A 27,453-nucleotide genomic window follows, 5' to 3' on the forward strand; every position below is an offset into this window, starting at 1 on the left:
CATTCTTTTTTTTTTTAACTTTGAAAATTTATATTTATCGTTATTATGAAGCAGCGTTTTTTTTTGTTTTTGTTTTTGTTTTGGTTTGCTTTTTTATAGGCATATCTGCTTCGCGTACCAAAGCTGTGAGCATTTACAGTAACCCAGAAGTGATATTAAAGATTTGTGCTAGGATTTTGAGGCATTTATTGACGGACTTGAATATTTATTTTTTATGTATGTATTTTAGGGTTGATTTTCACTTATTTTTAAGTTATGAAAAATTTCCATTGGAACAGCAGTGTATAAAGTCAGAGTAGACCAGTCTTCTCATCTTATTGCCTGGGATTAATTGTTATTAATAACTTTTGTGCTCCTAAAGGCCCTGTCTCCAAGTGCATTCACATTGAGAGTTAGGGCTTCAGTATATGAATTTTGAGAAGAAACAATTCACACACACACACACACACACACACACACACACAAACACACTTAAGTTTGTAGTAGTATTTCTCACCTTTTTTTCTCATATTAATTTACTTTATATCCTGTTTATAAAGTAGTTTAGTCTGAGACTATATAAATGGAATATGGTAAGATGTTTGTCTTATATACTGTTATCATATAGTTGTTAGCAAGCCAATACATGCAAGTATTTGTGTCTCTTATCAGTATATGGAAATTATGACAGGCCTGGGGCTCAGAGATTTTGATTTTAGTGCAGTCTTCCAAAATCACTTCGTGATCTTAAGGTGGTCATTTAGTCCATGTGGAAATATATTTCTTTATCTGTAAAATGGGAGAATGGGGGATGGGGTTTATGATGTTCAGAATCCTTTCAGTTCTAAAATGCTCCTGTGTTTTCTAAATGTTCATGATCTAGAAAACAAATTACTTCATGTTTGATCTTTAGATCCTCCTCCCCTCCCAACAAGTCTTAGAAACACGGACTGCTCAGCGGTCTAACCTCCAGTACAGGGAGGGGCATGTCGGTCTCACCTATCTTGGCTGAGTTAATTGGCATGTAGATAACAATCTTCCTCATAAAAAAGCCCTCCCCTGTTTTGTGTCTTTTTTTACATTTATTTATTTTTGAGAGACCGAGTGAGACAGAGCACGAGCGAAGGAGGGGCAGAGAGAAGGAGACACAGAATCTGAAGCAGGCTCCAGGCTCTGGCGTTCAGCATAGAGCCCGTTGTGGGCCTGAATCCACGAACCGTGAGATCATGACCTAAGTCGGATGCCTAGCCTAGCCTGAGCCACCCAGGCACCCCTCCCCTGTTTTGATGTCTGTTTTTTCTTTAAAAATAAAGATATTTTTCCTATTTTTTTCCTTCTTTTCTTTCTTTTCTTTTTTTTTAAGTAAACCCTATGCTGAACATGAGGCTTGAACTCAATGACCCTGAGGTCAAGAGTCACATGCACCACTGGCTGAGCCAGCCGGGCACCTGTATTCCTATTTTTCTAAAGCTAGTTTTTAATTACATTTTTATTATAAAAATTACAGCTTAAAAAATGGGAAACAGTATCTTGTTTTTTGGAACTAAAAATTAGTATATGCACAGGTTAAAAATGTAAATAGCATAAAATGGTACACAGTGAAAAATAGTTTCCCTACTTCCTTAGTTCCCTGATCCCTCTCCAAACGATAGTCACGCTTTCCAATTTACTACGTATCTGTTCAGAAATATTCTTTGCCTGTACAATCATCCACATGCTTACAGTTCCCTGTCTGTAGTACATACTGACACATATACTGGTAGAGACACACGGAAGCCCAGTGCACTTTGAACTTTCTCACTGAACTGCATGTCTTGTGATTTGTTCCACATCCACGCATAGAAATCTACCTTGCTCTTTTTAAAGGCTGCATAATATTCCGCTGTATATTGTATTCTTTTTAATGGATATTTAGATTGTTTGTAGTCTTTTATTATTGCAAACGATGCCACTAAGCTGTTACATCTTAATTTATTATGTACATTTACACATAGATTTATATAAAATATGATATGTACCTATGTTAAGCATACAGAATCTTCAGTAATCTGGTTCAAACTTGTTACATTAAGAAAAACTATGTAGATAACTACCATATGATCTCACATGTGAGACCAAAAAACAAACAAACAAAGAAAAAAACAAACCCTGAACTCCTAGGTACAGAGAACTGATTCGTAGTTGTCAGAGGTAGTGGGGGGTGAGTGAAATGGTTGAAGGTGGTCAAAAGGGACAAACTTAACGGTTAAAAGGTCAATAGATCTTGAGAGTATGTAATGTATAGCAAGGTGGCTATAGTTAACAATACTGTAGTGTATATTTGGAAGTTGCTAAGAGAGTAGTTCTTGAGTTTTCAGCATTAAAAGAATGGCAACTGTGTAGTGATTAATGTCAAATAAACTTAATGTGGTAAATCATTTTGCAGTAAATCATTATGTTGTACACCTAAAAGTAATATTTCATGTCACTTACAGGTCAATAAAAAATCTGTATTTTATACATCATTAGCTGAAATAAGATATTTGAAATAGCCATCCATATGAGATCTGTCCCAGCAAGATTTTCTCCCAGTGGCTCACTTATCTAGAGATGGTTTTGTAAATCACATCTTTTGCAACTTAATGAGGTGGTATTTGTTAATAGTCGCTGGGAAATCTCATTTGTATATTTAATAAAAGACTAGTGTTATCGTTTAATAGTCTTTCACTGTTTATCTGCATTTTTGATACAGCTACCTTAGGCTGCTTTCATATTTATAATTAGGTAGAACATGACAGGGTTGGAAAAACTGGAAAGGACATGACATACCATCAGATTTAACTTTGTGGTTTTGTTCATCTGTTCCTAAACTTACTCTGTCTTTTAACAAAATTGCTATTGCTGAATCTCACTGTATACTTGATTGAAAAGAGGAGATTGGAGGTGAACAAAACCAAAATGGGATGGGGCCTTTTCAATTCCTTTAAAATAGTGCCCTTTTATGGTTCATAGACTTTACAGCAATGTCCGCTGTCTCGGAGGAGGAGTCTTGACAAAGATGGGACTGGGGATTTTCTCCCTGCTCCCAGGGCTTGGAAAAATGATCCAGGCAGTGTTTAAAGTAAAAATGTTAGCACAGTCCTCTGACATATATTGTAAAAAGATTTAATGTAAACAGATAATAGCTTTGAAAAACTTAGATTTTGGCAGACTTTCCACTTAGTATGATTAGCTCTAAAAGTGGAGATTCATTCATTTTATTTAATTATTTGATGAATAAACATTTACTGAGCACTAACTGTGTCAGCTGCTGTTTTAGATTTTTGAGGTACATCAGTAATCAAATAAAAAGATTCTTTCCTTTGTGGAGCTTACATTTTAATGGTAGAGTGGGCAGTGTTAGCAAATCTAATGCCCCACATTTTATAGTATGTTAAAAGAGGACAGTTGCTATTAAGAAAAAAAAAAAAAGAAAGAAAGAACAAATCTACTCCTCAGTTCTCAATAAACCATGGGTTTGAATGATATTACGCTGATACTTTGCACAAGGAGTAAGCTGGTTTTAGAAACACATTTCTGGTTCATTCTACTGAGAAAACAACATCAGTGGAAGACTTCTGAAAACATTTATTTATTGGCAGATTTTGATTGTGTGAAGAAAGCGGTGATCTTGGCACAGATCCTAAACTAGAACTGTTTCGGAAGGCATTTCTCAGTAAGTAATCAGAGGGACAGTACTCAACATTAAGTGGCTTCACCTGAGAACCCAGTTTAATTAGTTGTTCATTATCAGTTCTGTAGCCAGTGTATCTTGGAAGGCCTTTAGTGTTGTAGTGCTCTTCAGAGTCGGCTGTTTTCCAGTCGTGCTGCACTGCAGTGTTCCTCTCTGATTCAGGAAACTAGGTAATAATGTTGATCTTTAATTTTCAGTTCAAAACACTGTACCGTACCTGTTCCAGTGTGGAACACGAGGATCTCAGCTGAGTACTTGTTAAGCCACTTGATCTATCTAAAATCGCTCTTTTAGGAATTTTTTTTTTTTTTTTTGGTCTTGCCATAGGCTTTACTGTGGCTCTCTTGGTGCACAGGTATGCCAATTTCCTTAAGGGCCAGTTTGCCAGATAGATGTTGCAGTTTTTAAAACAATGTGAACTTGTCTCTGGAGGTCGACTTTATGCAGCTGACTGATGGTATATGTATACTCTGGGCACTGACTAGAGAGTCTCATTGTCACACGTTTATGGAACACTTCTGTGCCAGATACTATACCAGTTTTGGGAAGACAAAGATGCGTGGTACTGGCCATTTGTGAATGCATAGGCCAGTAAGGGATTTTGAGATGTATAAATGTTGGCATAGTATGACACGCTCTAGGTATAAAACATATAATAAACTCTGTTCAGGGATATTGTGGAAGGTCTCATCAAGAGGTAATATTTGAACTATTTTTTGAAAGATGTATGACGCGTATCTGGTAGAAGAGAAAGGCATCCCAGGAGGACATGGACACAGATTTTTTTTTTTTTAACATTTATTTATTTTTGAGACAGAGAGAGACAGAGCATGAACGGGGGAGGGGCAGAGAGAGAGGGAGACACAGAATCGGAAGCAGGCTCCAGGCTCTGAGCCATTAGCCCGGAGCCCGACGCGGGGCTTGAACTCGCGGACCGCGAGATTGTGACCTGAGCTGAAGTCGGACGCTTAACCGACTGAGCCACCCAGGCGCCCCTGGACACAGATTTTGAGAGAGAGCGTTGTGCATGCTTTTGGTCTGCAGTCAGCTGATGTGGAGAATAGGCTATATTATGGAGAGTGGTACCAGATGATAAGATTGTGTGGCCACCCTTGTAGGCTGTGCCAAGGGAAAGGATAAGATCTGTTGAAGGGAGAGATGCTAAGGACCCGTTTTGGGCAAGTGGCAATGAAATACAGGGGGCGCATTTGAGAGATTTGGTACAGCAGCCACTTGAAGGGATGGATGAGAGAGAGAAAGGAATTAAGGATAAATGAGTTGTAGCTTAAAAGTACTTGTCACACACGTATTCGGAGACATTTAATAGTAGGTAGTTGTAAATGGGAGTCTGAGTTTGTAGGAATGACTGAGAGGAAGGTAGTATACTAATTTTCGGAACCTTTGAAGCAAGATTGTTGTTTCAGATTTCATCTCTGGCACTGACACCAAAATAGGTGGTGATGATACACATCCTGAAGGACTGTCGAGATTGTACGTGTAAAACTGCACGGCAACGGTATTATTTCCTGTCTGTCGGCACCTGTCTGTCTGATCTATCAGAACCAGAAGTGAATGTTTCAAAGCAAAAGGGTAACAGTTCAAGGGGGAAAGATTGGTCTAGGTAGAAGGCTGAAAAAGGAATCATTTAAATAGCATCCTTAGCTCTTTATGGAATTGCTTTAGATTGTGGTTTAATACTGTTCTCTACTTCCATTGAGAACAAATATAAAAAATGTTTCTAGATGTTTTTTTTCACCTGAATTGAAGATGCATGATAAGCAGGGCTCCATATGTGAAAATCTTTATAAACATTTCTCTGAAGAGCTTAGAAGAGCTTAGCACTAGAAATGGTTTGCTCTAAAAAATTGGTATTTGTTATTTTATGAGGTATTTTTTAACTTACTTTTTTTTTTTGATCTTGACTACTTAGAAACTTCTGAACTTAGAGATACTTTTCCTTAGCTTATGTTTATCGGGTTAATAATCGCCCATCTAATCTTTTATTTTTATTAAATGGCTTTATTGGTGGCGGGTGGTTAAATAACAGATTTATTGTTCTGGAGCTTAGAAGTCTGAGATCAAGGTGTTGGCTGGGTTGCTTTCTTCTAAGGATTGTGAGAAGTAATCTGTTCCATGCCTCTCGCCGAGCTTCTGGTGGTTTGCCTGTAGTCTTTAGCATCCCTTGGCTCTCGGAAGCATCCCTTGATCTCTGCTTTCACTTTCACAAGACATTCTTCCTGCGTGTGTGTATGTCCAGGTTTCCCCTTTTATAAAGTCTAAAGTCATATTGGATTAGGACTCACCTGAACAGTGACCTCTTCTTTTGTTTTTTTTAAAGCCATGTTAAGAAATATGTATTATTATTATTTTAAGTTTATTTATTTTGAGAGACAGAAAGAGAGAGAGGGAACCAGCAGGAGAGGGGCAAAGAGAGGGGGAGACAGGATCAGAAGCGGGATCTGTGCTGACAGCAGCGAGCCCAATGTAGATCTAGAACGCATGAACCGTGAGATCATGTACCTGAGCTGGAGTCAGATGCTCAACTGACTGGACCACCCAGGTGCCCCAAACAGTGACTTCATCTCAACTGATTACATCTTTAGTGATTCTGTACTGAGATTAAGATCACATTCTGAGATACTGAGGTTAGAATGTCAACATTTCTTTTGAGAGGACACAGTTCAGCTTGTTGAGTGGGTAAAAAAAAATGGGATAATGCATATGAAATTACATTTGACTTATGATTGATGCTATGTGCTAAGGTCTTGCTTCCCTAGTTATCACCGATGTTGGTTAGTGATACTTCAGAGTTAGGAGGAGGATCAGAAACGTGGAATTGATCTCTTATGGCTCTGCACAGAAACTTTACCATGAAGACTGGAAATACAGTGTTTATAGCTATTAAGTACTATTTTTCTCAGATTCCCCTTGCACTTTTTCTGTTTGTGAGCTTCGGAGGGAAGTCCAGCCCTTCAAATTGACCAATACATCTTGCTCAGTCACCTGCTTTGGATTTGAGTCTTTTTTTTTTTTTTTTTTAACTTTTTAAATGTTTGTTTATTTTTGAAAGAGAGAGAGAGAGTGAGAACACAAGTTGGGCAGGGGCAGAGAGGAGACACAATCTGAAGCAGGCTCTAGGCTCCAAGATGTCAGCACTGAACCTGATGTGGGGCTTGAACCCACGAACTGTGAGATCATGACCTGAGCCAAAGTCAGGTGCTTAACCGACTGAGCCACCCAGGCGCCCCAAGGATTCGAGTCTTATCTTTTAGACAATTCCTATGGGTTTTGTAACATGTCTAAAATGTTCCAAGCTACCGTTTTGTCATTTATATTAAAATTTTAAAAAACTACATGAAATGTTTCCCCTAATGTATTCTGTACAAAGAACATGTTAGTTTTTCATCAGAAAAGGCAAGATAACTTTTACAAATAGGTTTATATATGGATACAAATGATAACCACAAAACCACAAGAAGTAACCATTAGGCACATAATATCACCCAAGCATGCCAGTGCACTGAATTATTCTCACAGCAGACCTGTAAAGTAGATGTTATTGTTCTGTTTTAGGGGAGGAAGCTGAGACTTGGATTAAATACACAGTGAAGCAGGGGACGGGGGTGGAGGTGGGGTGCCTGGCTGGCTCATTTGGTAGAGCATGTAACTTTTTTTTTTGAGTTTTTTATTAAATTTTTTCTTAAAAAATTTTTTTTCAACCTTTTTTATTTATTTTTGAGACAGAGAGAGAGCATGAATGGGGGAGGGGCAGAGAGAGAGGGAGACACAGAATCGGAAACAGGCTCCAGGCTCCGAGCCATCAGCCCAGAGCCTGACGCGGGGCTCGAACTCACGGACCGCGAGATCGTGACCTGGCTGAAGTCGGACGCTTAACCGACTGCGCTACCCAGGCACCCCTATTAAATTTTTTTTTTAATGTTTATTTTTGAGAGAGAGAAAGAGACAGAGCCCAAGCTGGGAGGGGCAGAGAGAGAGAGACAGACAGACAGACAGACAGACAGGCAGGCAGAATCTGAAGCAAGCTCTAGGCTCTGCACTGTCAGCACAGAGCCTGACGTGGGGCTTGAACCCATGAAGTAGGATAGGAGATCACGACCCAGCTGAACTTGGAACCCGGACGCTTAACCCACTGAGCCACCCAGGCGCCCTGGTAGAGCATGTAACTCTTGATCTCAGGGTCTTGAGTTCAAGCCCCACGTCGGCATGGAACCTACTTAAAAATAATCCAAGGGCAATAATTGGCAACTGGCTGAGAAGATCTCACGGGCAGTTGTGTTTGCTCAGGAGGTTGGTGCGAGTGTCTGCTGAGTAGGTGAAAGAGCCCCTTTTTCTTGGGCCTGCATCCCCTGGTGGCTATGAGTTTTAATTTCCTTATCAGGAAAATTGGAGGCTCTAATACCATTTGTATGGGGTGGTTTCTGAAGGTTGGATGTGAAACTCACACTATAGTGCATCTTTTATCAACTTCTAAAAATACCAATTTTCAAAAAGGATTTAATTGTAAATGTTCATAAAAATGTGCTAGTAGATTAGGGAATACCAAAAAAATATAAGTAGTCCCAACTCTCAGTTAACAGGTAGTTTAGATGAGTAGATAATACAGAAACATATAAGGATTTAAAGGTTTAAATAGTTGAAGATAGCAATAAAAGGTCAAAGTTTATATTTTATATATAAAAAAATATATTCTATATAAAGATGTGTGTGTGTGTGTATACATAATCAAATAGATAAATGGTATCTGAAGAGGTAGAGGTTTTAACAGCTTAGAATAATTGGGCAATGCATTCTGGAGACAGAAGAGGAAAAAACATTTATGATTATCCCTCGAGACAGGACATGAGGCACTTTGCTTTTAGGTTGTTTGCTCTGAGTCCCTACCACAGGCCTGTGAGTGAGCTGGTATTGCCTTCTTTTCCAGATGAAGAAATGACACTTAGAGGATGTTTGCTCCAGGTCATAGAGCTAGTTAGTGAGTGGTAAAAGTAGGATTGGAACTCCGTGGCTCTAATTCCAAGGATTGTTTTCCTTTTCATCATATATCTGGGTCTTGAAGAACATAGAGTTAGGGGTGTGTGTGTGTGTGTGTGTGTGTGTGTGTGTGTGTGTAGGAATTGATGGTACTTCATAATGTAAAGTGTAGGCTTTCAAAATACAGTTGAGTATACCATTTTGACTGGAGGAGAGAGTTCAATAAAGTTATGATTATTGTAAAGACCTTTTTATAGATGTGTGTGTGTGTGTGTTTACTTTTATTACACTATAATCTTTGGTCTTTTGGAAATATCTGTATTCGTTTTTTTTTCCCCTGATGGATACCCAGGTTTTAATTTTTTACTTTTTTTAAGTTTTTAGAGAGACAGAGCGTGAGTGGGGAAGGGGCAGAGGGAGAGGGAGAGAGAGTCCCAAGCAGGCTCCTCCACACTCAGCGTGGAGTCCAACCCAGGGCTTGTTCCCACAACCCTGGGATCATGACCTGAGCCAAAATCAAGAGTTGGTCGCTCAGCTGATTGAGCCATCCAGGGGCCCCTGGACACCCAGTTGTAAGTTTATTTATTGGATAATTCCTCTTTTTCTCCACTGATTTATGAAAAAATAGCTTTATTGAAATATAATTTATGTGCTTTATTCAGTCACTGTAAGTTGTACAGTCAGTTTTTAGTAGGTTATATTATAGTTATACAAACCATCAAGATTCTTACCAGATACTGTCTCATTGTTTTTCATAATTTTTCATTGACGTTTGCAGGGTAGATGGTATGATTTTCACTTTACAAATAATGGCATAATCTACATTTTTTAAGTATTTTGCCTGAGACTTTGTGGCTAGTAAGTGGCAAAACTAAGACTCAAACCTGGCACCTTTTGGAAATGATGGGTTGAGAACAGATTGTTGAGTGCTTTTTAATGTTGGACTAAGAAATTTGGATTTCGTCACCTAGCGTAAGAATTGCCCGCATCTTGTCTGTGATGTCTTCTTTGGCGCAGGAAAACCGCTCAGTATTGTCAGGGGATCACATTTTGTAGAGTCTGTTCTATGGAACTCTAGGCTCTCAAGCTGCTCCATGGAGAAAGGTCTCTCAAGTACATTTGGGAAGTATATCTCCATTTTGAATTGTCAAGAGTTCACATTGTGGACACAATGCTATGAGAAGTTGTGCAGTGAAGAATGGATTTACTTTTGTTTTTTTCAGCATTTTCCAAATTTACTGACTTTAGAATTCCCTTTGGGTAGCATTGATTTATTGTGATCTTTTTGGAAAGTTAAACCCATTTCACCAAGAACGGACAAGACTGAAGATGAAGGAGAACATTTATTTAGTTAAGCCGTGAGGATGGTTTTTTTGTTTTTTGTTTTTTTTTTAAGTGGCTTATTATCATACACATTTATATGTTAATCATGGCAGGGTTACTGCTGACAGTTGTAGAAGTTCTGATTCTTTAGGCACTGTAAGATCCTTTGGTTCAAAGTTTGAATGTCTTAACATCAAGACTTTGCAGTTTTAAAACTGCTTGAGGGGCACCTGGGTGGCTCAGTGGGTTAAGCTACCCACTCTTGATTTCGGCTCAGGTCATGAATCTTGCTTGCTGTGTGGAAGCTGCTTCGGATCTTCTGTCTCCCCCTTTCTGGCCGTCTGCCGCTCGTGCACTCTCTCGCTCTGTCTCAAAAATTAATAAACGTTAAAAAAAATAAAACTGCAGGCTTGAAATTTCATTTTTTGATTTATAATTCCCTTTCTTAAAAACTGGAAGGCAGTTTCATGCAATCAAGAGGTTGTCATTGCATCCCTGTTGTGTCACTTACTAGCTTTGTGACTGCACAAGCTTTCTCATCTCCCTGAATCAGTTTGCTTAGCTGCAAAATAAAATATCAACCCTGCTGCAGTTGTCATTCAGACTGCAGTTCATATTTACACAGTGATTGTTGAATTGATTATTATTCTGTACAGATATGTTGTAATAATAGAGATGATAATAGAGCTTTCACAGAAACAGTAAGCCTTACTTCCATTGGGTTGCAAATTATTATACTGTAGACGTGGTATTGGTGGACTGCAAAAGTAAGAGATTGAAGGCGTGAAAAGTACTTAATTATCTAGTCTTGGTAATTAAAGTCTCTAACGTGTCTTATGCTTGTGTAATTTAAACTTAAAAAGTACTCCACATGGCTTTTCTCCTTGTGCATCCCATGAGGTATGTAGCATATGTGTTCTTAGTAACTTTAAAAAGTTAGTACCTTCAAAAAGCTTCTGCACAGCGAAGGAAACAGTCAGCAAAACTGAAAGGCAACCGACGGAATGGGAGAAGATATTTGCAAACGACATATCAGATAAAGGGTTAGTGTCCAAGATCTATAAAGAACTTATCAAACTCAACACCCAAAAAACAAATAATCCAGTGAAGAAATGGGCAAAAGACAGGAATAGGCACTTTTCCGAAGAAGACATCCAGATGGCTAACAGACACATGAAAAAATGCTCCACATCACTCACCATCAGGGAAGTACAAATCGAAACCACACCTGTCAGAATGGCTAACATTAACAACTCAGGCAACAACAGATGTTGGTGAGGATGCGGGGAAAGAGGATCTCTTTTGCATTGTTGGTGGGAATACAAGCTGGTACAGCCACTCTGGAAAACAGTGTGGAGGTTCCTCAAAAAACTAAAAATAGAACTACCCTACGACCCAGCAATTGCACTACTAGGCATTTATCCAAGGGATACAGGTATTCTTTTTCGAAGGGGCACATGCACCCCCATGTTTATAGCAGCACTATTGACAATAGCCAAAGTATGGTAAGAGCCCAAATGTCCATCGATGGATGAATGGGTAAAGAAGATGTGGTGTGTGTGTGTGTGTGTGTGTGTGCGCGTGTATATATATATATATTTTTTCAACGTTTTTTTATTTATTTTTGGGGCAGAGAGAGACAGAGCATGAATGGGGGAGGGGCAGAGAGAGAGGGGGACACAGAATCGGAAATAGGCTCCAGGCTCCGAGCCATCAGCCCAGAGCCTGACGCGGGGCTCGAACTCACGGACCGCGAGATCGTGACCTGGCTGAAGTCGGACGCTTAACCGACTGCGCCACCCAGGTGCCCTATATATATATATATGTATGTATATATGTGTGTGTGTGTGTGTGTATATATATATGTATGTATATATATATATATACACACACACATATAATGGAGTATTACTCGCCAATCAAAAAGAATGAAAGCTTGCCATTTGCAACTACATGGATGGAACTGGAGGGTATTATGCTAAGTGAAGTTAGAGAAAGACAAAAATCATGTGACTTCACTCATATGAGGACTTTAAGAGACAAAACAGATGAACATAGGGAAGGGAAACAGAAATAATATAAAAACAGGGAGGGGGCAAAACAGAAGAGACTCATAAATATGGAGAATAAACTGAGGGTTACGGGAGGGGTTGTGGGAGGGGGGATGGGCTAACTGGGTAAGGGGCACCAAGGAATCCACTCCTGAAATCACTGTTGCACTAGATGCTAACTGATTTGGATGTAAATTTTGAAAAATAAAGTTAAAAAAAAAGTAAATTCTTTAGATGCCGGAAAAAAAAAATAAATAGGAAGTTAGGGCCTTCATGATGTATATAGAATGATGTATCGTAGGTTAGTGGTTTCCGTAACTAATTCTTGAAGTGTGACATCCCATTCTCTTCCTTCCAAAACAGGAAAAGTGAAGTATATGTATGGATTTTTTTTCTCTCCCAGCTTTATTGGGATATTGACTTGTAACATCTGTTAAGTTTAAAGTGTACAACTTGATGATGTGATATGAATATATGTTGCAAAATGATTACCATTCGCATAATTAACTTCTTTTTGTGTGGTAATAGCTTTTAAAATCTACTCTTTTAACAACTTTCGATTATATAATACAGTTTTGTTAATTATAGTCACCACGGTGTACGTTAGATCCCCAGGACTTACTCATAGTCATGTCATAGCCGGAAATTCGACCAACATCGCCCCATTTCTCCTACTCCCCAGTCTCTGGCAGCCACTGTACTACTCTATTTCTTTGAGTTTGGCCCTTTTATTTAAACTTTATCTATTTAGAGAGAGCAGAGAGAGCATGCACAGGGAAGGGGCAGAGAGAGAGAGTGAGGGAGGGAGGGAGGGAGGGAGAGAATCCCAAGCAGACTCTGTGCTGTATCGGCACAGAGCCCTATGCAGGGCTTGATTTTACGAACCATGAGATCATGACCTGAGCTGAAATAAAAAGTTGGACGCTTGACTGAGCCATGCAGGTGCCTCAAGTTTGGCCCTTTTAGATTCCACATATAAGGGAGAACATACTATGTTTGTCTTTCTCTGACTGATTTCACTTAGCATAATGCCCTCAGCGTTCACCTGTGGTGTCACAAATGGCAGGGTTTCCCATTTTATGGCCGAGTGATATTCCATTGTGTATGTATGTGTGTATGTATATATCACATTTTATGCATATGTATATATGTATCACATTTTTGTTAGCCATTCATCTGTCAGCAGATACCTAGGTTGTTTCCGTGCCTTGGCCATTAGGAATAATGCTGCAGTGAACATGGGGGTGCAGACATTTCTTCAAGATAGCGATTCCGTTTCCTTTGGGTGTATACAGTAGTTCTGCTGTACCTGCAGGCGATACAGTTCGAGGCCCCCCACCCCCCCCACCCCGGTGGATGTTTGAAATTGCAGATGGCTAGAACCTTATATATACTATGTTTTTTTCTAGGAATACATTTTTCATTTTCATAGTGGACGTTTTGAGAAATAAGTCTTAAAAATAGACCAGAAAAATGATCTCAGTTTGCTTTCCAAGGAATCCCTATGTGTTAGTCTGTCTGAAGTATAATAAACTACTTCGGATTGGATGTCTTAACAAACAACAGAAATTTATTTCTCACAGTTCTGGGGGCTGGAAAGTCCAAGATCATAGCACTGGCACATTTTATGTGGTGGTTGGCTAGGACCCACTTCCTGCTTCCTAAATGGGTGCCTTCTTGTATCCTAACATGGTGGGAGGGACGAGGGGTCTTTAGGGATTTCTTGTGAAAAAGAAGATTAATGTCATTCCTGAGACCTCCACTCCCATGACCTGTGCACCTCCCAAAGGCCCTGCCTGCTAATACCATTATCTTTGGGGGTTAGGATTTCAGCATGTGAGTTTTGCAGGTGTACAGACGTTCAGATCATAGCACCCTACATCCAACTGTCAGCATTCTCTTAGTTTGCTTAGTTGGGGGTGGGAGTGGTTTCACTGGTTCTCAGAGGCTGTGCCCAGAAGAGGACAATCCTACTTGGAGCTTAGCTGATTTGTAAAGCATATGGTTTTGTACTTAACTATCAGCTTAGAAAATAGCAACATTCCAAGTAATTACCAGGAGGTAGCATCTAAACCATATTGTCCATTACTTTGTGGATGTATGATGGATTGTCATACTACTTAACAATCATTTTGTATTAACCTATCCTAAAATCAACAGCTTGTCTGTATTTCTGAACTCTATCCTATTGCTATACTGCAGAATTGTTTTTACTGAATTATGCGTTAATGTGAGACTGCTGGTCTGTTTCATAAGATGTATTGAGAGAACAGTCCTGAGAAACTTACATCTGTTTCTCCTCTGAAGATTCAGTTGCAGTGTTTGTATTCTGTCTTCTTGCAAAGTTAAAGAAAGAAAACTTGAGAAAATGAAATGCAAGTGTGGTTTGTTTCTTCATGTTATGTTTGGTGGTGCTTACATACTAATACAAAATAAAATACTATCTCTGGGAAAAAAGTCCGTCAGCTTGAGCATTGTTCAACAAATGTTTAGAGCTGAGCCAATTTTATTTGGTCCTGCCTTCTGTTATGAACAGATAAATAAAAGGAAGTGTGACAGAGATTTGAGACTTTAAAATCTATTAGAGACACAGAAACTACATCAGTATTTTGTACTGATGTACAGTACAAAATAATTAAAATGCTTGAATTTTCCTTTTCTTTCAGTTCCTGGAATAGATGGAGGTGCTTTAACTGATACAAGTCTCACAGATTCCTATTTCAGCACCAGCTTCATTGGAGTCAATGGATTTGGAAGCCCAGTGGAAACAAAGTATCCCTTGATGCAGGTATCCTTAGTCTGAATTTACATGGCACTAAACAGTGAAGTTTATTCCAGTGTCAGGGGACGTCTAGAGTCTTCATTTATTCCTAAACTTGTTGAGTATGAGGGAAGGTTTTCGGAATTGATGAGGTTGGTGGGATACAGTTGGAGTCTGTGTGAGCTTTCAAGGGTAGGATGGGGTGGGAGGACAGTGGAGTATGTAGAAGACAGATGGAAAGAGACTAGTTTTCACTCCTCTCTGTGTTTTGTGGGTATGGAGTGAAGGCCTTTCAGGATGGAGAGACTGTAGAGGGTATGGAGTGTAAGAAAGCAATGAACATGTTTAGAGAACCGAGAATAGCCCAATTTTATAGAATCTATAAGGTGTATGAAGGCTAATACACACCGGGAGAGGCTATTAGAAAGCGTTTGTTGACTTTTACGTCTTCTCAGATGGATGTTGAAATTTATATTTTATAGACCGGGAGGCTGAATAGTTACATGCGTTGCCCAAGCTAATAATATGGAAGTGCAATTCAAAATAGGTGTGCAGCTTTGGTTTCAAATATCTGGCTAGTGAGTAAAATTTTCATCTGATGTGTCGTAGAGAGTATTTGGACATTTTTACACGAATTAATGTAATCCATGTTGCAACATTTATAGTCAGATTAGAGTGTCAGTGATGTGAGAAGTGGATCGGAGGGGAAGAAGCAGAGAGTTCGTCTGAATTGGCTGACTGTTCTCAGTGATGTAATGTTTGTCTATTTTGTTTTGCAGAGAGTGACTAACAGTAGCAGCTCCCCAAGCCTTCTGAATGACAGTGCTAAGCCATATGCAGGCCACGGTAAGACTGGATCTCTCTTTCTCTTTTGTGTGTTTGTACGTATGCGTGCATGCATATGTGTGTATTTCTGATCCTAAAACAGTGTGTTCATTGGAGAAACCTTGAAGTCTTGAAAATTATGAATATGTATAAAGGAAGAGAATAAGAATGATCTAGAGAGATCACTGTTGTTTGGATTCCATAAATTCCAAGTAGTGGTTATGTCTGAGTGTGAAAATATGTGTACTTGTATACATATATACATATACTTACATACGTAATACTTAGCTAAGTAGACTCATATACTTAAGATGGCATTAGATACACTTTAAAATTAGGAGTGTTTCTTGATCATAATAAATTGAATTCTATTGCTTATTTTCATAATTTACTGAAGTTTTTAAAAAAGTATTCTAGGGGCGCCTGGGTGGCGCAGTCGGTTAAGCGTCCGACTTCAGCCAGGTCACGATCTCGCGGCTCGTGAGTTCGAGCCCCGCGTCGGGCTCTGGGCTGATGGCTCGGAGCCTGGAGCCTGTTTCCGATTCTGTGTCTCCCTCTCTCTCTGCCCCTCCCCCGTTCATGCTCTGTCTCTCTCTGTCCCAAAAATAAATTAAAAAAAAAAAAAAAAGTATTCTAATATTGGACTATGTGTATGCATCTGTGCTTATATTTTATTTCTTTCGGAAACAGACATGCAGTGACTGTTTGCAAGATCATGGTCATTTTTAAGGTTTTTAATATGGAATTTCCAAGTATCTTTCTGTATTCTATTTTAAAAACAAATGTTCAAAGGGGGCGCCTGGGTGGCTCAGTCGGTTGAGCGTCTGACTTCAGCTCAGGTCATGATCTCACAGTTCGTGAGTTCGAGCCCCACGTCGGGCTCTATGCTGACAGCTCGGAGCCTGGAGCCTGCTTCTGATTCTGTGTCTCCCACTCTGTCTCTCTCTCCCTCCCCCGCTCACGCTCGCTCGCTCTCTCTCAAAAAAAAAAAAAAAAAAAAAGAATAAATGTTGAAAAAAATGTTCAAGAATAGCTTCTTAAAAATATGTAACAATTGAGTGTTAGTACTCTGCATAATAGTACCTATTTTTAGGTGCCTTGAATGTATAAATTACGTAAAAATATTTTACTAGCTTTTTCTGTACATATATTAAATTGTTAATTCTAATGACAGACTAAGCTATGAAAATTCAGGCAGTCGAAACTGGAGAAATTAAGCAGCAGTCTATACTGCATTTTGAAGAGAGTTAGTAGGTCCTTGTAAATAAGAACAGTTACTATAGATTCTAGAATTTCATGGATCATTTAAGGAGAAACATAAGAGTAACTAGAGCTCAGAATTGAAGGTAAGGATTTCCATGTGTGTCACGTATCCTTTTCAGAAACTCTTCTGATTTATTAAGGGAAAAACCATTTAGAGACATACTTTTGTTTGTAACTTCTGAACAGAGTAATAGAACTTTGAAACTATAAAATCTTTAAATTTCATGTTTATTTTGAAACATTTAATATTTCCCTCTTTAAAAACTCAATTTACTTATATTTTTAGTAAGAATATAAAATATCTGGTGACAAACTTAAAAAAGATAGAATATTGCATAGATGGTTTTAAGGCCTGGCCTAAGTGTTAAAATTCAAGTCCAGTCATTCAGAGCATGGCTTTCTGTCCTCCCCACCTCCCTGCCCTTTGTAATTTTTCTCATGATTTGGTTTCACATACACAAACACTTACTAAATGGTAGACTTACTTCTTTCATAAACACACATTCCTAATAACAAGGTCAACAGCCATCTCTTCTTTTTTTCTGTTTGATTTTTCTTTTGGTTCTAAACAAACAGATGTACCCTAATCCATGTAGCTTCTGATTAAAGTATTAGCTGATACTTTAATTGGCTAAGTATTGACTGAAAGAAGTATCCTCTAATTTGTGTTTCTTTTACTTAGAAAATATTTGAACATCCACTGTATATGAGGCATTGAGTTTAAGTATTACTGTGGTATATGACTTTTTATTACTGTTAAGAATGTTTTCAGGTTAAACATTTATTAGATTTGTGGGTTGCCTGAGTTGTCTGTGTGGAAACTTATGTAACTTACCTTCCAGATCCTCTAACTTCACCTGCTTCATCCTTGTTTAATGACTTTGGTGCCCTCAACATCTCTCAGAGAAGAAAGGTAGGTGAAGTTGAAACTTATGTGAGACTAAATGGAATATACAAGTGATATTGGGGTCATCACCTATATAATATAATGGTCAATATTCTCCTAAGTTGGGGAGGTGCTTTTAATGGACTGTGATATTTTCGTTGCTTTTGCTTGCCTTTTTATTTTTTATTTTTTGGTATATATTTCATACGTGTAGAATTTTATTTATCTCTGTGCATGAAATAGAGATGTTTTATGTGAAGGAATGAAATCCTTCTCTTTTTTCCTCATTTTCTTTACCTTAATGTATTCTATTTTTAAGAAAACATCAAATTTAATGTTGTAGTTGCTGTTAATGTGATCCATTACAGGCACATTAATCATATTTTAACTTCATTTCCTAACTGCTTTGTCTAAATTTCAAAGATTTCTCCCCTAATTTAAACTTCTCATTACGGGGCAAACTTAAAAATCTTCAACTTTTCGTGATTGGTTCAACTGTTTAAAAACAGTTTAAAATCTCTCATATCAGAAATGTAACTGTATTTTACTTGACATCGAGGGTGATAGGTCGGGCATAGATTTTGAAGTATTTTATAGGGCTACTTCTATGACAGGTAGAAGTGAAGATTTTATTACAGTTTGATGCCTTTGAGTCTTACGGAGAATCATCATGTTAATGGTAATAATAATCTACAGAAGGTGATATTTTTGGTTAGGATCAGTAGCAGCTAAAGATGTTCAGGAGGTTGTAAATCTTGGTGGAAATTACTACAGTGTTGTAACTAATTCAGTTTCCTAAGTAATGGAAGAAAAGAATATTAATTTTGGGAAACTGATACAAGTTTAAGATGGTTTTAGGAAGCATTTGATCAGAGGGTGGTATAAAAGGAAATTCAAGAAGACTAGATATTCTCAAGATAAGAATTAATGGCGTCAGGTATAAATGATATTTAATACTTTATGTACCTAGTATTATCTCCATTTTGAACAATAGATAAGAACAAGGAGGTAATTAATTATGAACTACTTTTAATGTAAACTAAAATGTGTGGGTTTAATTTTATACATTTCCTTATGCTGTCACCGAGAGCACGTTTACTCTTGCTTTACATACTGGTCTTCTAAGTTGGAGCGTGTAGTTTTGAATCCACATAGTAGAAGTGGAATAGAATTGAACGCAGGTTGGCTAACTGACAGTAGGGAGCAGTGACAGCAGACAAAGCCTGGCGACGTGGAAGGAAACCGTAAAATGCTGAAAAGCAGGTGAAAGCTAGAAATCAAAGTATCTGGAGCTTTTTAGTTTAAGGAAAAAATAAAAAGCCCTTCAGTAGTCTGAGGAGTCCCCTTAATGGCCTTTTCACCTCTTTATTTTTTGTTATTTTTTGCATTTTTGATGATCAGTTAACTGTGATAAGTAGCATTTCTGACGTATGAGTAGAAAGTAAGACTAGCATGGCAAACAAACACTTGAAAGTATTCCTAATATGAGGCTTTAGTACCTTAAAATTGAAATGTGATTGAGAGCTGCCGATACTCATTTTTGAGAAAACAGTAAAAATCCCTGGAGATTGGAAAAAGGAGGATATAGTGTCCATTCTTCTAAAATTCATTTTAGTGTAGGAAAGTAGTAGAAGGAAATGTTGTTACCAATCTGACCTCAACGTTTGGAAGGGAAGTGGAGTAACGTGGTGAAACGAGCACGGTGCTGCAACTTTTGAGGCCCGGCGTCTCCAGCTTTGTGACCTTGGGCCAGCTTCCTCGGCTGCAGTGTGTGCGTCCATGAAATGACAAACGTGCCCTGGATAATGACTGTGGTGTCTCTCTCATGTCTAAAACTCACTGTCTGTCTAAACTGAAAGGACCTACAGGTCAGTCTCTACTTAGAAATTCAGGGTTCACATAGTGGTAGGTCTTTGAAGGACCATATTTTCTTGCCATTTACATTTAAAATAATATGTAGGGACATAGATTTTTTTCCCCCGTAGTGGACTGTATAGTTAGGAGTCTGTTGGTACAGGTTGCGTGTGTTTTAAAATTGTTAATGGTTGAATTGAGAAAGTTTAAAATTTCTTTGTGTTAGTAAAACTCTTAGCATAAGAGTGTTGTATGCTACACTTTGTAAATTGAAGGCATATGTAGACTTTTTCTTTGGTCGTAGTAATTCTCAATGTCTGCTTAATGATGTCGTTTTAGTGGAAGTAACTCAACTTTATGTAAATATAATTCTAAGTTGATTTAGAAGGCTGTCATGATTACTGAGAGACCTTTTATTTCATAATGATATTGGAGGGAACAGACAGTTAAGTTAGGCCATACCCACTACTGTGTTTCATAGCTAAATTATTTTCTGGAAATCTCAGGCCAGTCCCTAGGCCAGGCATGCTGCTGTTTTTGCCTGGGGACCATGAGAATTCTCGGGGTCAGATCAGACCACTGCTTTTACTGTAAGCAGACTTACTCTGTGCTATGTGGAAAATTGCAAAAGAATGATGTTTATACTGACTGCTTCTCTCAAATCTAATTGAAAAGGCAGTACATGAACCTACTTGAGACGGCATATTAATTAGTGCCAACGTAAATGTCTGATGATTGCCAAATCGCAGAGAATTCTCTAGATGCAGAAGTGTTTATGGAGAAAAGATGTTTTGAGTTGTGGTTTTTGAAGGTGTGGAATACGGAGAGGAAAGACTCTTACTAATCAGAAGATATTGCTCGATTATAAGTAGAGAGTTAGGATCTTCAGTAAATTTTTAAATCCTCTTTATCATCGACAAGCTAAGAGACTATGACCGGAGGCCCTGTATCTGTAGGGACTGGCTGAAGTAAAATGTGGGATGTGGAAAACAGTATTAAACAGGTTCATTGCCATTTGTGTGGGTTGCTTTATTGTTGCTAGGCATGTGAAAGACTTCCTGAAGAGTCGTGTACTGAGAATGTATGCATTAGGGCAGTACTTACTGCTCATGTCCAGGGACCGGCGCCAGTCCCTGAAGCGTCTGGTACCTGTCTGTGGAGACGGAAGTTAAAAGATTGGAAATACCTTTTTAGAAACTTCTGTAATAATTTGATAATACTGCAACATCCAAATATGTGCTCACTTTTCTGGTAATTCCTTTTTACTTTATAAAAGTATACAACCATGATATATAGGAAATTATGAAAAAAATGATCTTTCACAACTGATGTTTGAGAAGCACTGATTTGTTTTCTACATTAGATAAAAATAATATGATAGATAGGAAAAGTAACCGTTGTTTGAAAGTGTGTATAATCATTGTTGGCCAGGAGTGGTGGTGGAAGAAAGTGAATTGTAGCCGTGTATTCTGAGGGAGAGATAAGCCCCCCAAAACACTCGAGAAGGGGTTTTGTTGAAAATGGGAGTTAATGTATTTGAGATTAATACACGAGGAAACCTTAACAGCAAAAGAGATCAAGCTGCAAACTGGCGTAACAGAAAAAGGGGTGAGAGTCACCGTGAATCACAAGTGTGAAGTATAGAGCTGTACGGTTTTGGGTAAGGATACTTTGGGAAGAGAGTATCTTTATAACAGAGTTAGATGTTGGAATACAGATATGCATAAATGAAGTGAATCAGCACTATGATGTCTTGCTGGGTATTCTTGCTAAGCTGTGAGTTTGTATGCAGGGCGACCACAGATGATTGAGACAATGCCCAAGCAGAGTGAGAAGCTTCAAAATTTGTATTTGGCGTTGTTGGCTTCCCCTTGTGTATCTCTTTCTTAGCCTTTCTTTGCCCTCATGTTTTAGTCATCGAGAGTCCTTTTCGCGTTCACCGCCTCCCTCCCCCACAGCAAAGAAGGCTCTGGTGACTGTCATTTACACTTCTTGCTTTAGTTGTACTTTATGGTGTTGTTTCAATCAACACGCGGTTTTACCTGGGCACTTGCATTTTATTTCTAGCAATGGGAGAAGAGCTTTTTAAGGTTTTAATTAACAAGTTAAAGCCTTTGGACTCAGGAGACAATGATTTCTAACGTATCATGTTTATTTCTCCTGATTTTAAAGCTCTTGGCTGGGATGAGGGAAGTGGGACCAAAAGGGTTTGGCTTATCTGCTGATGGTTTATTTGTGAGGACGTGTTATTTGTGAGGATGTGTAGATTTTGGACGTCCAGTTCTGGATTATTCTGTTTGAGGGAGAAGTTGACTAGCAATACTTTCTCTGCTTCCTTCCATGTTTTATCTCAGTTTGAGACCTCCTTCCCACTGTTTTCTACCTCAAGAGCATGCATCTCCCTCTCTCACCCGTCTGTATTACAAAATTTACTGGCGATATAGTATGTTTTCTGATTAATTTGACGTTTAAATTTTTTCTTGTAACCTTTCTGTTTTAATGTCTTCAAAAGATGACTTTTATATTATTTCTAATCTAGGGAACAAACTATGGAGTTACAAGGAAACTGGAGACTATTTGTGGTAGGGTTCTTTTATTGGAGAAAGCTAAAGTAAATTTGGAGAGATTAATAGAATTATAGCAGAGGAAGTTTGGAATGTAAATCTTTCTTTGATCCTTCTGCGGCTTAGGCTTATTTTGGAACATCAAGCCAAGTATTGATCTCAGGAAAAATAAAAGGGGACGAGAAAATGGAGAAATTGAAATGGAAGTCTTAATGGAAATTGACAATATAAAACTTCACCCGTAAAACCACAGTTGTTAACCTTTTTATATATGTTCTCAAGAATTGTTTTGCTTAGTATTTAGGTTTTGCAGATCAGCCACATCAATATCATTTACCCATGAGTATCGTATGAGTAATGTTTCTATGGAAAATTGTGTTTAGAATTCCAAATTAAACAGCGCTATTCTTGTTTTACTGGCGTAGATGAAACCTCCATTCATCTCCACTTGCCAAGCTGTGGGAATGTGTGCTCTCCCAACTTAAGCCAGAGGTAGGTGAGGTCGTAGATTTAGAGATGCACATGAGTCCCTATGGCAACTGGTAGAGTTGTTAGATCCAAGTCCCTGCAGGTAGGGAGGCGCCTTATGCCATGGTCCCCGTTTATAGCTTACTCAGAGCTCCTGTTGAGTTTTCATTTCTCTCAAAGAGCAAACAGTCGGAGTAGTAATAACCCAGTGGTGTTGAATAATGCTTGGAAGTCTTAGGGTTTGGAGTTGGATGCCAGGCAGTCTGAATCGATTCTCCATTTCTTCACGGATTATGTTTGTGTCTTTAGGCTTAGTGAAGCGTTTCTCCATTCGCAAGATGAAAACAGTAATCATGCTGAGTGCCTACTATGTGGCGTTATGAGGACTAGACGAAAAATATTTCCTGGCCCAGAAGTGCCCGATAAATGGTAGTTGTACTAATACATTGTTAACTGTAGCTAAATAGATAATCTGTTACTGCTCACTGTGGATTAGACTGTGTTATAATTGCGACTGGAAATAGGGGTCTCCAATAGCTGCTCTGAGGATGTCCATCTTTCCTGTGAGGTGTTCAGGACCCCCCTCCCCCAACTTTTTCTGTGTCTCCTCCCCACATAGCCGTTAGCTTCTCGAACACGTGCTTCCAGTTTGGTGAAAATGCACGTGGGGATTTCTCATGATGTAGTGAGAGATGGATAGAAACTTGATTTTATTTGTATTGATAGTGATTTTCTGTATCTGTTCCAGGTAATGTGTTAAACTTACATAATTCTTTCATAAGTTAATATGTTTTATCTTTTGTATCATTTAATCATCCCAACGGGTCTTGGAGAGAGATTATTTTTCTCATTTTACAAAACTGGAGAATGGAAGTTTTGAGAGAGAAAGTAATTTACCTAGAATAATATAGATAATAATTACTTATATTTCAGAGAAAACCCAAAGTCTTTCTAGCAAGGGCAATATGAGAAAGGTGAAATGAGTCTTTGATAAGGTGAAAAATAGGTAGTGGAAAGAGGCTACTGGTAGTATACAGGGGAAGAGGTAAAACATTGACCTTATGCCTGTTCCTTTTTCCATTTATGTGATTCTCAGTAAAAATTTCTATAAACACAGTTTCTGGGGCAGGAACACACAATTAAACTTTTGATGTTTGAAAAAAAATAAACTTTTGATGTTTGACAGATAACCTTTTAGAGATGTTGTACATGTTTACATTCCTACTGATAGGTTCTGGTTTCCTACAGACTTGATAACACAGAGATGTAAAAGTATTTCGCATCTTTGTTACTGTATAAGGCAACCCCCCCTCCCCCTCATTGTTTAAATTTGATTACTGGTGCTGTTGAACTACTCATTTATGTTAATTGGTCATTGGTGTTTCTTTAATGTCCTTGGTTCGTTTTTCTATTAGGCTATTCTTTTTAAATTCGTTGTAAGCTCTATGTATGTTAGAGGTTTAGGCCTCTTCTAGTGGATGTTTCAGTCTCCCATTTTGTTTTTGGTCTTGAATTTCACAAGTGATTTACGCTGTCACTTTTGAAATGTCACACAGACTCTGATTATCCCTTACTAAGTACATTTAAAAAGAACAAAATATTAAGCTCATTTCGGTTAAAATAACATGGTAATTCCCTGTATGCCGAGTCAGTGATTTTCAATTGAAGGGATTGTCGATGTTTTCTTGTAATTTTAATGTATTGTCGTTTTATTGCTAATGATCTATAGTAGTTAACGTTCCTTAGCAAATGGATATGTTCTTCATCTTCTCTGCATTTTAATTGTCAGATTTAAATGTGACATTTTTCCTATTGTTTTTACCTCCAGTCTTAATTTATTCTTTTCTTTAAAATGCTGTGTAAATAAGATTAGATTCAAACTTGTTTAGAAATATGATAGTTCTTACAGGAAAGGACTCAGTTTTGAAAGAGTTAATTTTGTTTTCCTGCAAAATAAAGAGTACTCCAGGTTGACTTCCAGGATTGTGTTGAGATAAAGCTATGCTTTGGAAAGAACAGATTAAATTTTGTTGTGACAAATTAGGAGTTCAACCATGTACTACTTTCTGTACTTCAGTTTAATTGGTATGTTGTGGGCAGTGACCACTTGGCCTTTGTTGTTGAGGCAAGAAAGAATCTTCCAAATTTATGACTGCAAGGAAATTTTGTTCTACCGATGAATTATAAAAGATCTCGTGGCAGATTTGCGTTTTGGAGGTTGTTTTTGTTTTGTTTGGTTTCTTTTTGTTTTTTTAAGAAGTGAGTGGTGGTTTGATGTTTGACACTTTTATACCGTATTTAAACATGTGAACTGAGGCAACGTGCCTTTTATATACAGTGTGTAATACTCTTGGGCTGTAGTCATTCTCTTGGTTTAGCTTTGGGCGTTTTGAGTTAGTTCTTAACCCAGTAATGATAGTTGGGTAAAACCATGGTGCATTGTCTATCTGGACTTGGGAACTAGTAGCTCATTCTGAGATTATGTGGTTGGCTTCTTTTTACTCTGCTCTGGTCATTGTGTTTACAAAGTGAAGTAGCTGATTTCAGCTGCTTGGCATTGCTGGTGGTTCATCTCTATTTTCTACAAAGTCGGGGTCAGTAATGAATTAGTAAAGGTGAGTTTAGAACTTCCATCCACAAACATTCTAGCCTAAGTTTTAGCTAAATTGAACCCAAAGTGCATAATTTCCCCAACTCTGTTTTTTTCTTAAATGTTTGTTTATTTTTGAGAGAGAGAGGGAGACACCGAATCCGAAGCAGGCTCCAGGCTCCGAGCTGTCAGCACAGAGCCCGACGTGGGGCTCGAACTACCGAACCGCGAGATCGTGACCTGAGCCGAAGTCAGAAACTGAGCCACCCGGGTGCCCCTCCCCAACTCTGTTTAATTCCCAGGATGTTTTCCCCTGCATTTTGGAAATGGGGAGAGGGAGCTGCTTGATTTTATTTCTTTGAATGGAGCCTCTGTAGCTCTTGTTTCTCATCGATCCCGTCCATGCCAGGTAGATTCAGAGATTGATTCATTCGGGAGTTTGTATTTGGCTATTTTAGGATTAGCTAGAATAAGGTTAAGATTGAAATATGTTAAGGAATATGGAACAGGTTTCTTCAAATTGGAGGCAGAATATCACAGTTACGAGTGCAAACTCTGGAGCCCGACCTTACGTTAGTTGTGGGATTGTAGGTGAGTTATTTTAACCTCGGATAGCCTCACTTTTCTCATCGGTGGAGCGGGCTTTACGGTTGTGCTGGTCTCACAGAGTTGTGAGCATGAAATACGTTAATGGGTATAAAGTGCTTGGCGTAGTGCCTTGTGCTTGCCACGTGGTAGTTGTTGTTCCAGTGTTCTGTTGCTTATGATTCTGTAGTTCTAAAACGTGTGTATCTGTTTCTGAATGTGTGTGAGATTACTTTTGAGTAACCACTGCTTTAATTTAGGTTCAGTTCTATCTAGTAAAGAGCATCTCTGAGGATATTCTGCTTCATTTCAAGATTGAAGCCAGGGGACAAATGTAAATAAATAAAAAGGGAACCTTCTGCTAATGAGTGATCAGGCGTTTAGCATCATGGGTACTTTTGATAAAGTACTGGAATACATTGTAAAACTTGATTACAGTTATAAAATGATTACAGTTGATAGTTTCTTGTGGAAATAACTTTCATGACTTAGAGGAAAACACCTTTCCTCAGATTCACTTAAAATAACTTGGGCACGGTATTTTCTTTCTCTACGTTTTATATTCAGTTCCATTCTAAACCAGAAGAATAAAAGAAGTTGCAGTTTGGTGTTCCAGTTCTTTAGAAATTAAATGTAGCCTTGCTTAGCAGAAGTACTCCACTGGTCTTGCTTTTGTTGGCGTAGAACTCCGTTACAATCTGGAGGTTTTAAGAACAGAAGGAATAACCGCTTTGTAAGCTTCCTTAAACATATGCATAGAATATTGGGGGACTACTCATGGTAGAGCCTAAAAATATGTTTGTGTGTGTATGTAAATCCTGTTTTGCTGTATTTGATATAACTTAGGGCATCCTGTTTTCATCCTGTTATCCTGTACATTGACTTCGCAAATTAAAAGGGCTTTTTCATTTATAGATGTTTTCCTGCCCCCGAGTCTCTAACAGTGGGTCTGTTTTTTAGTGGACTCGCTTGCCCATTGCGTCCTACTCTTGGTTTTATTTGAACAATGAAAACTTAAGGAACCTAGTATGTTTTCACAAATAGCCCACAATTGTAACGAATGGTGGGACAAAATACAACATAATCTTTGAAGCTGGCTTACTCTGTTTTTGATTTTTTAAGTGTCTTACTCACGGGGAAGATGATTGGAGCCCATGCTGCAGTGGTTTGTAGGTCTGGATTTACTATTCTAAATTAATTAAGTGTAGGAGCCTTTAAAATCCACATAGTAAATTAGGTAGAGGTAGTTCCCTGTCTTGATGATTATATGGAAATTAGTTAATGTATTTGATTTAAAAAATTCAAATGGTTTTAGTCAATTTGGGGGTCTATTTATTCCCAGTGAGTTTAGATTACCCACCAATCGTTAATGAAATTATAATTTCCAATTTACTTCTCATAATTACAAATATGCTAAAATATTAGGACATTTCATTAATTTAGGGACGACAGCTGTGAGCTGGAAGAGGTTTTGTTTTTATTTTATTAAAAAAATGTTTTTAATGTTTATTTATTTTTGAGAGAGAGAGAGAGAGAGAAGTGAGCAGGGAAGGGACAGAGAGAGAGAGAGAGAGAGAGAGAGAGAGAGAGAGAGAGAGAG

The 27,453-nt window shown here is 38.3% G+C and overlaps 1 protein-coding gene across 5 annotated transcripts in view; it reads left to right on the forward strand.

Annotated features, from left to right (window-relative positions):
* Nucleotides 1-27,453, forward strand: part of PAN3 (poly(A) specific ribonuclease subunit PAN3) — a 135,327-nt gene that overhangs the window by 4,088 nt on the left and 103,786 nt on the right. For all 5 annotated transcript variants that reach the window (XM_040448109.1, XM_040448110.1, XM_040448111.1 and 2 more), the window contains exons 2-4: nt 14,724-14,845; nt 15,598-15,664; nt 17,749-17,819. In XM_040448109.1, coding sequence (XP_040304043.1) covers nt 14,724-14,845; nt 15,598-15,664; nt 17,749-17,819 — 260 coding nt within the window. The remainder of the gene's footprint in view (nt 1-14,723; nt 14,846-15,597; nt 15,665-17,748; nt 17,820-27,453) is intronic.

Source organism: Herpailurus yagouaroundi, unplaced genomic scaffold (genome assembly GCF_014898765.1).
Source record: "Herpailurus yagouaroundi ecotype Mexico unplaced genomic scaffold, PumYag 197, whole genome shotgun sequence".
Classification (NCBI taxonomy): domain Eukaryota; kingdom Metazoa; phylum Chordata; class Mammalia; order Carnivora; family Felidae; genus Herpailurus; species Herpailurus yagouaroundi.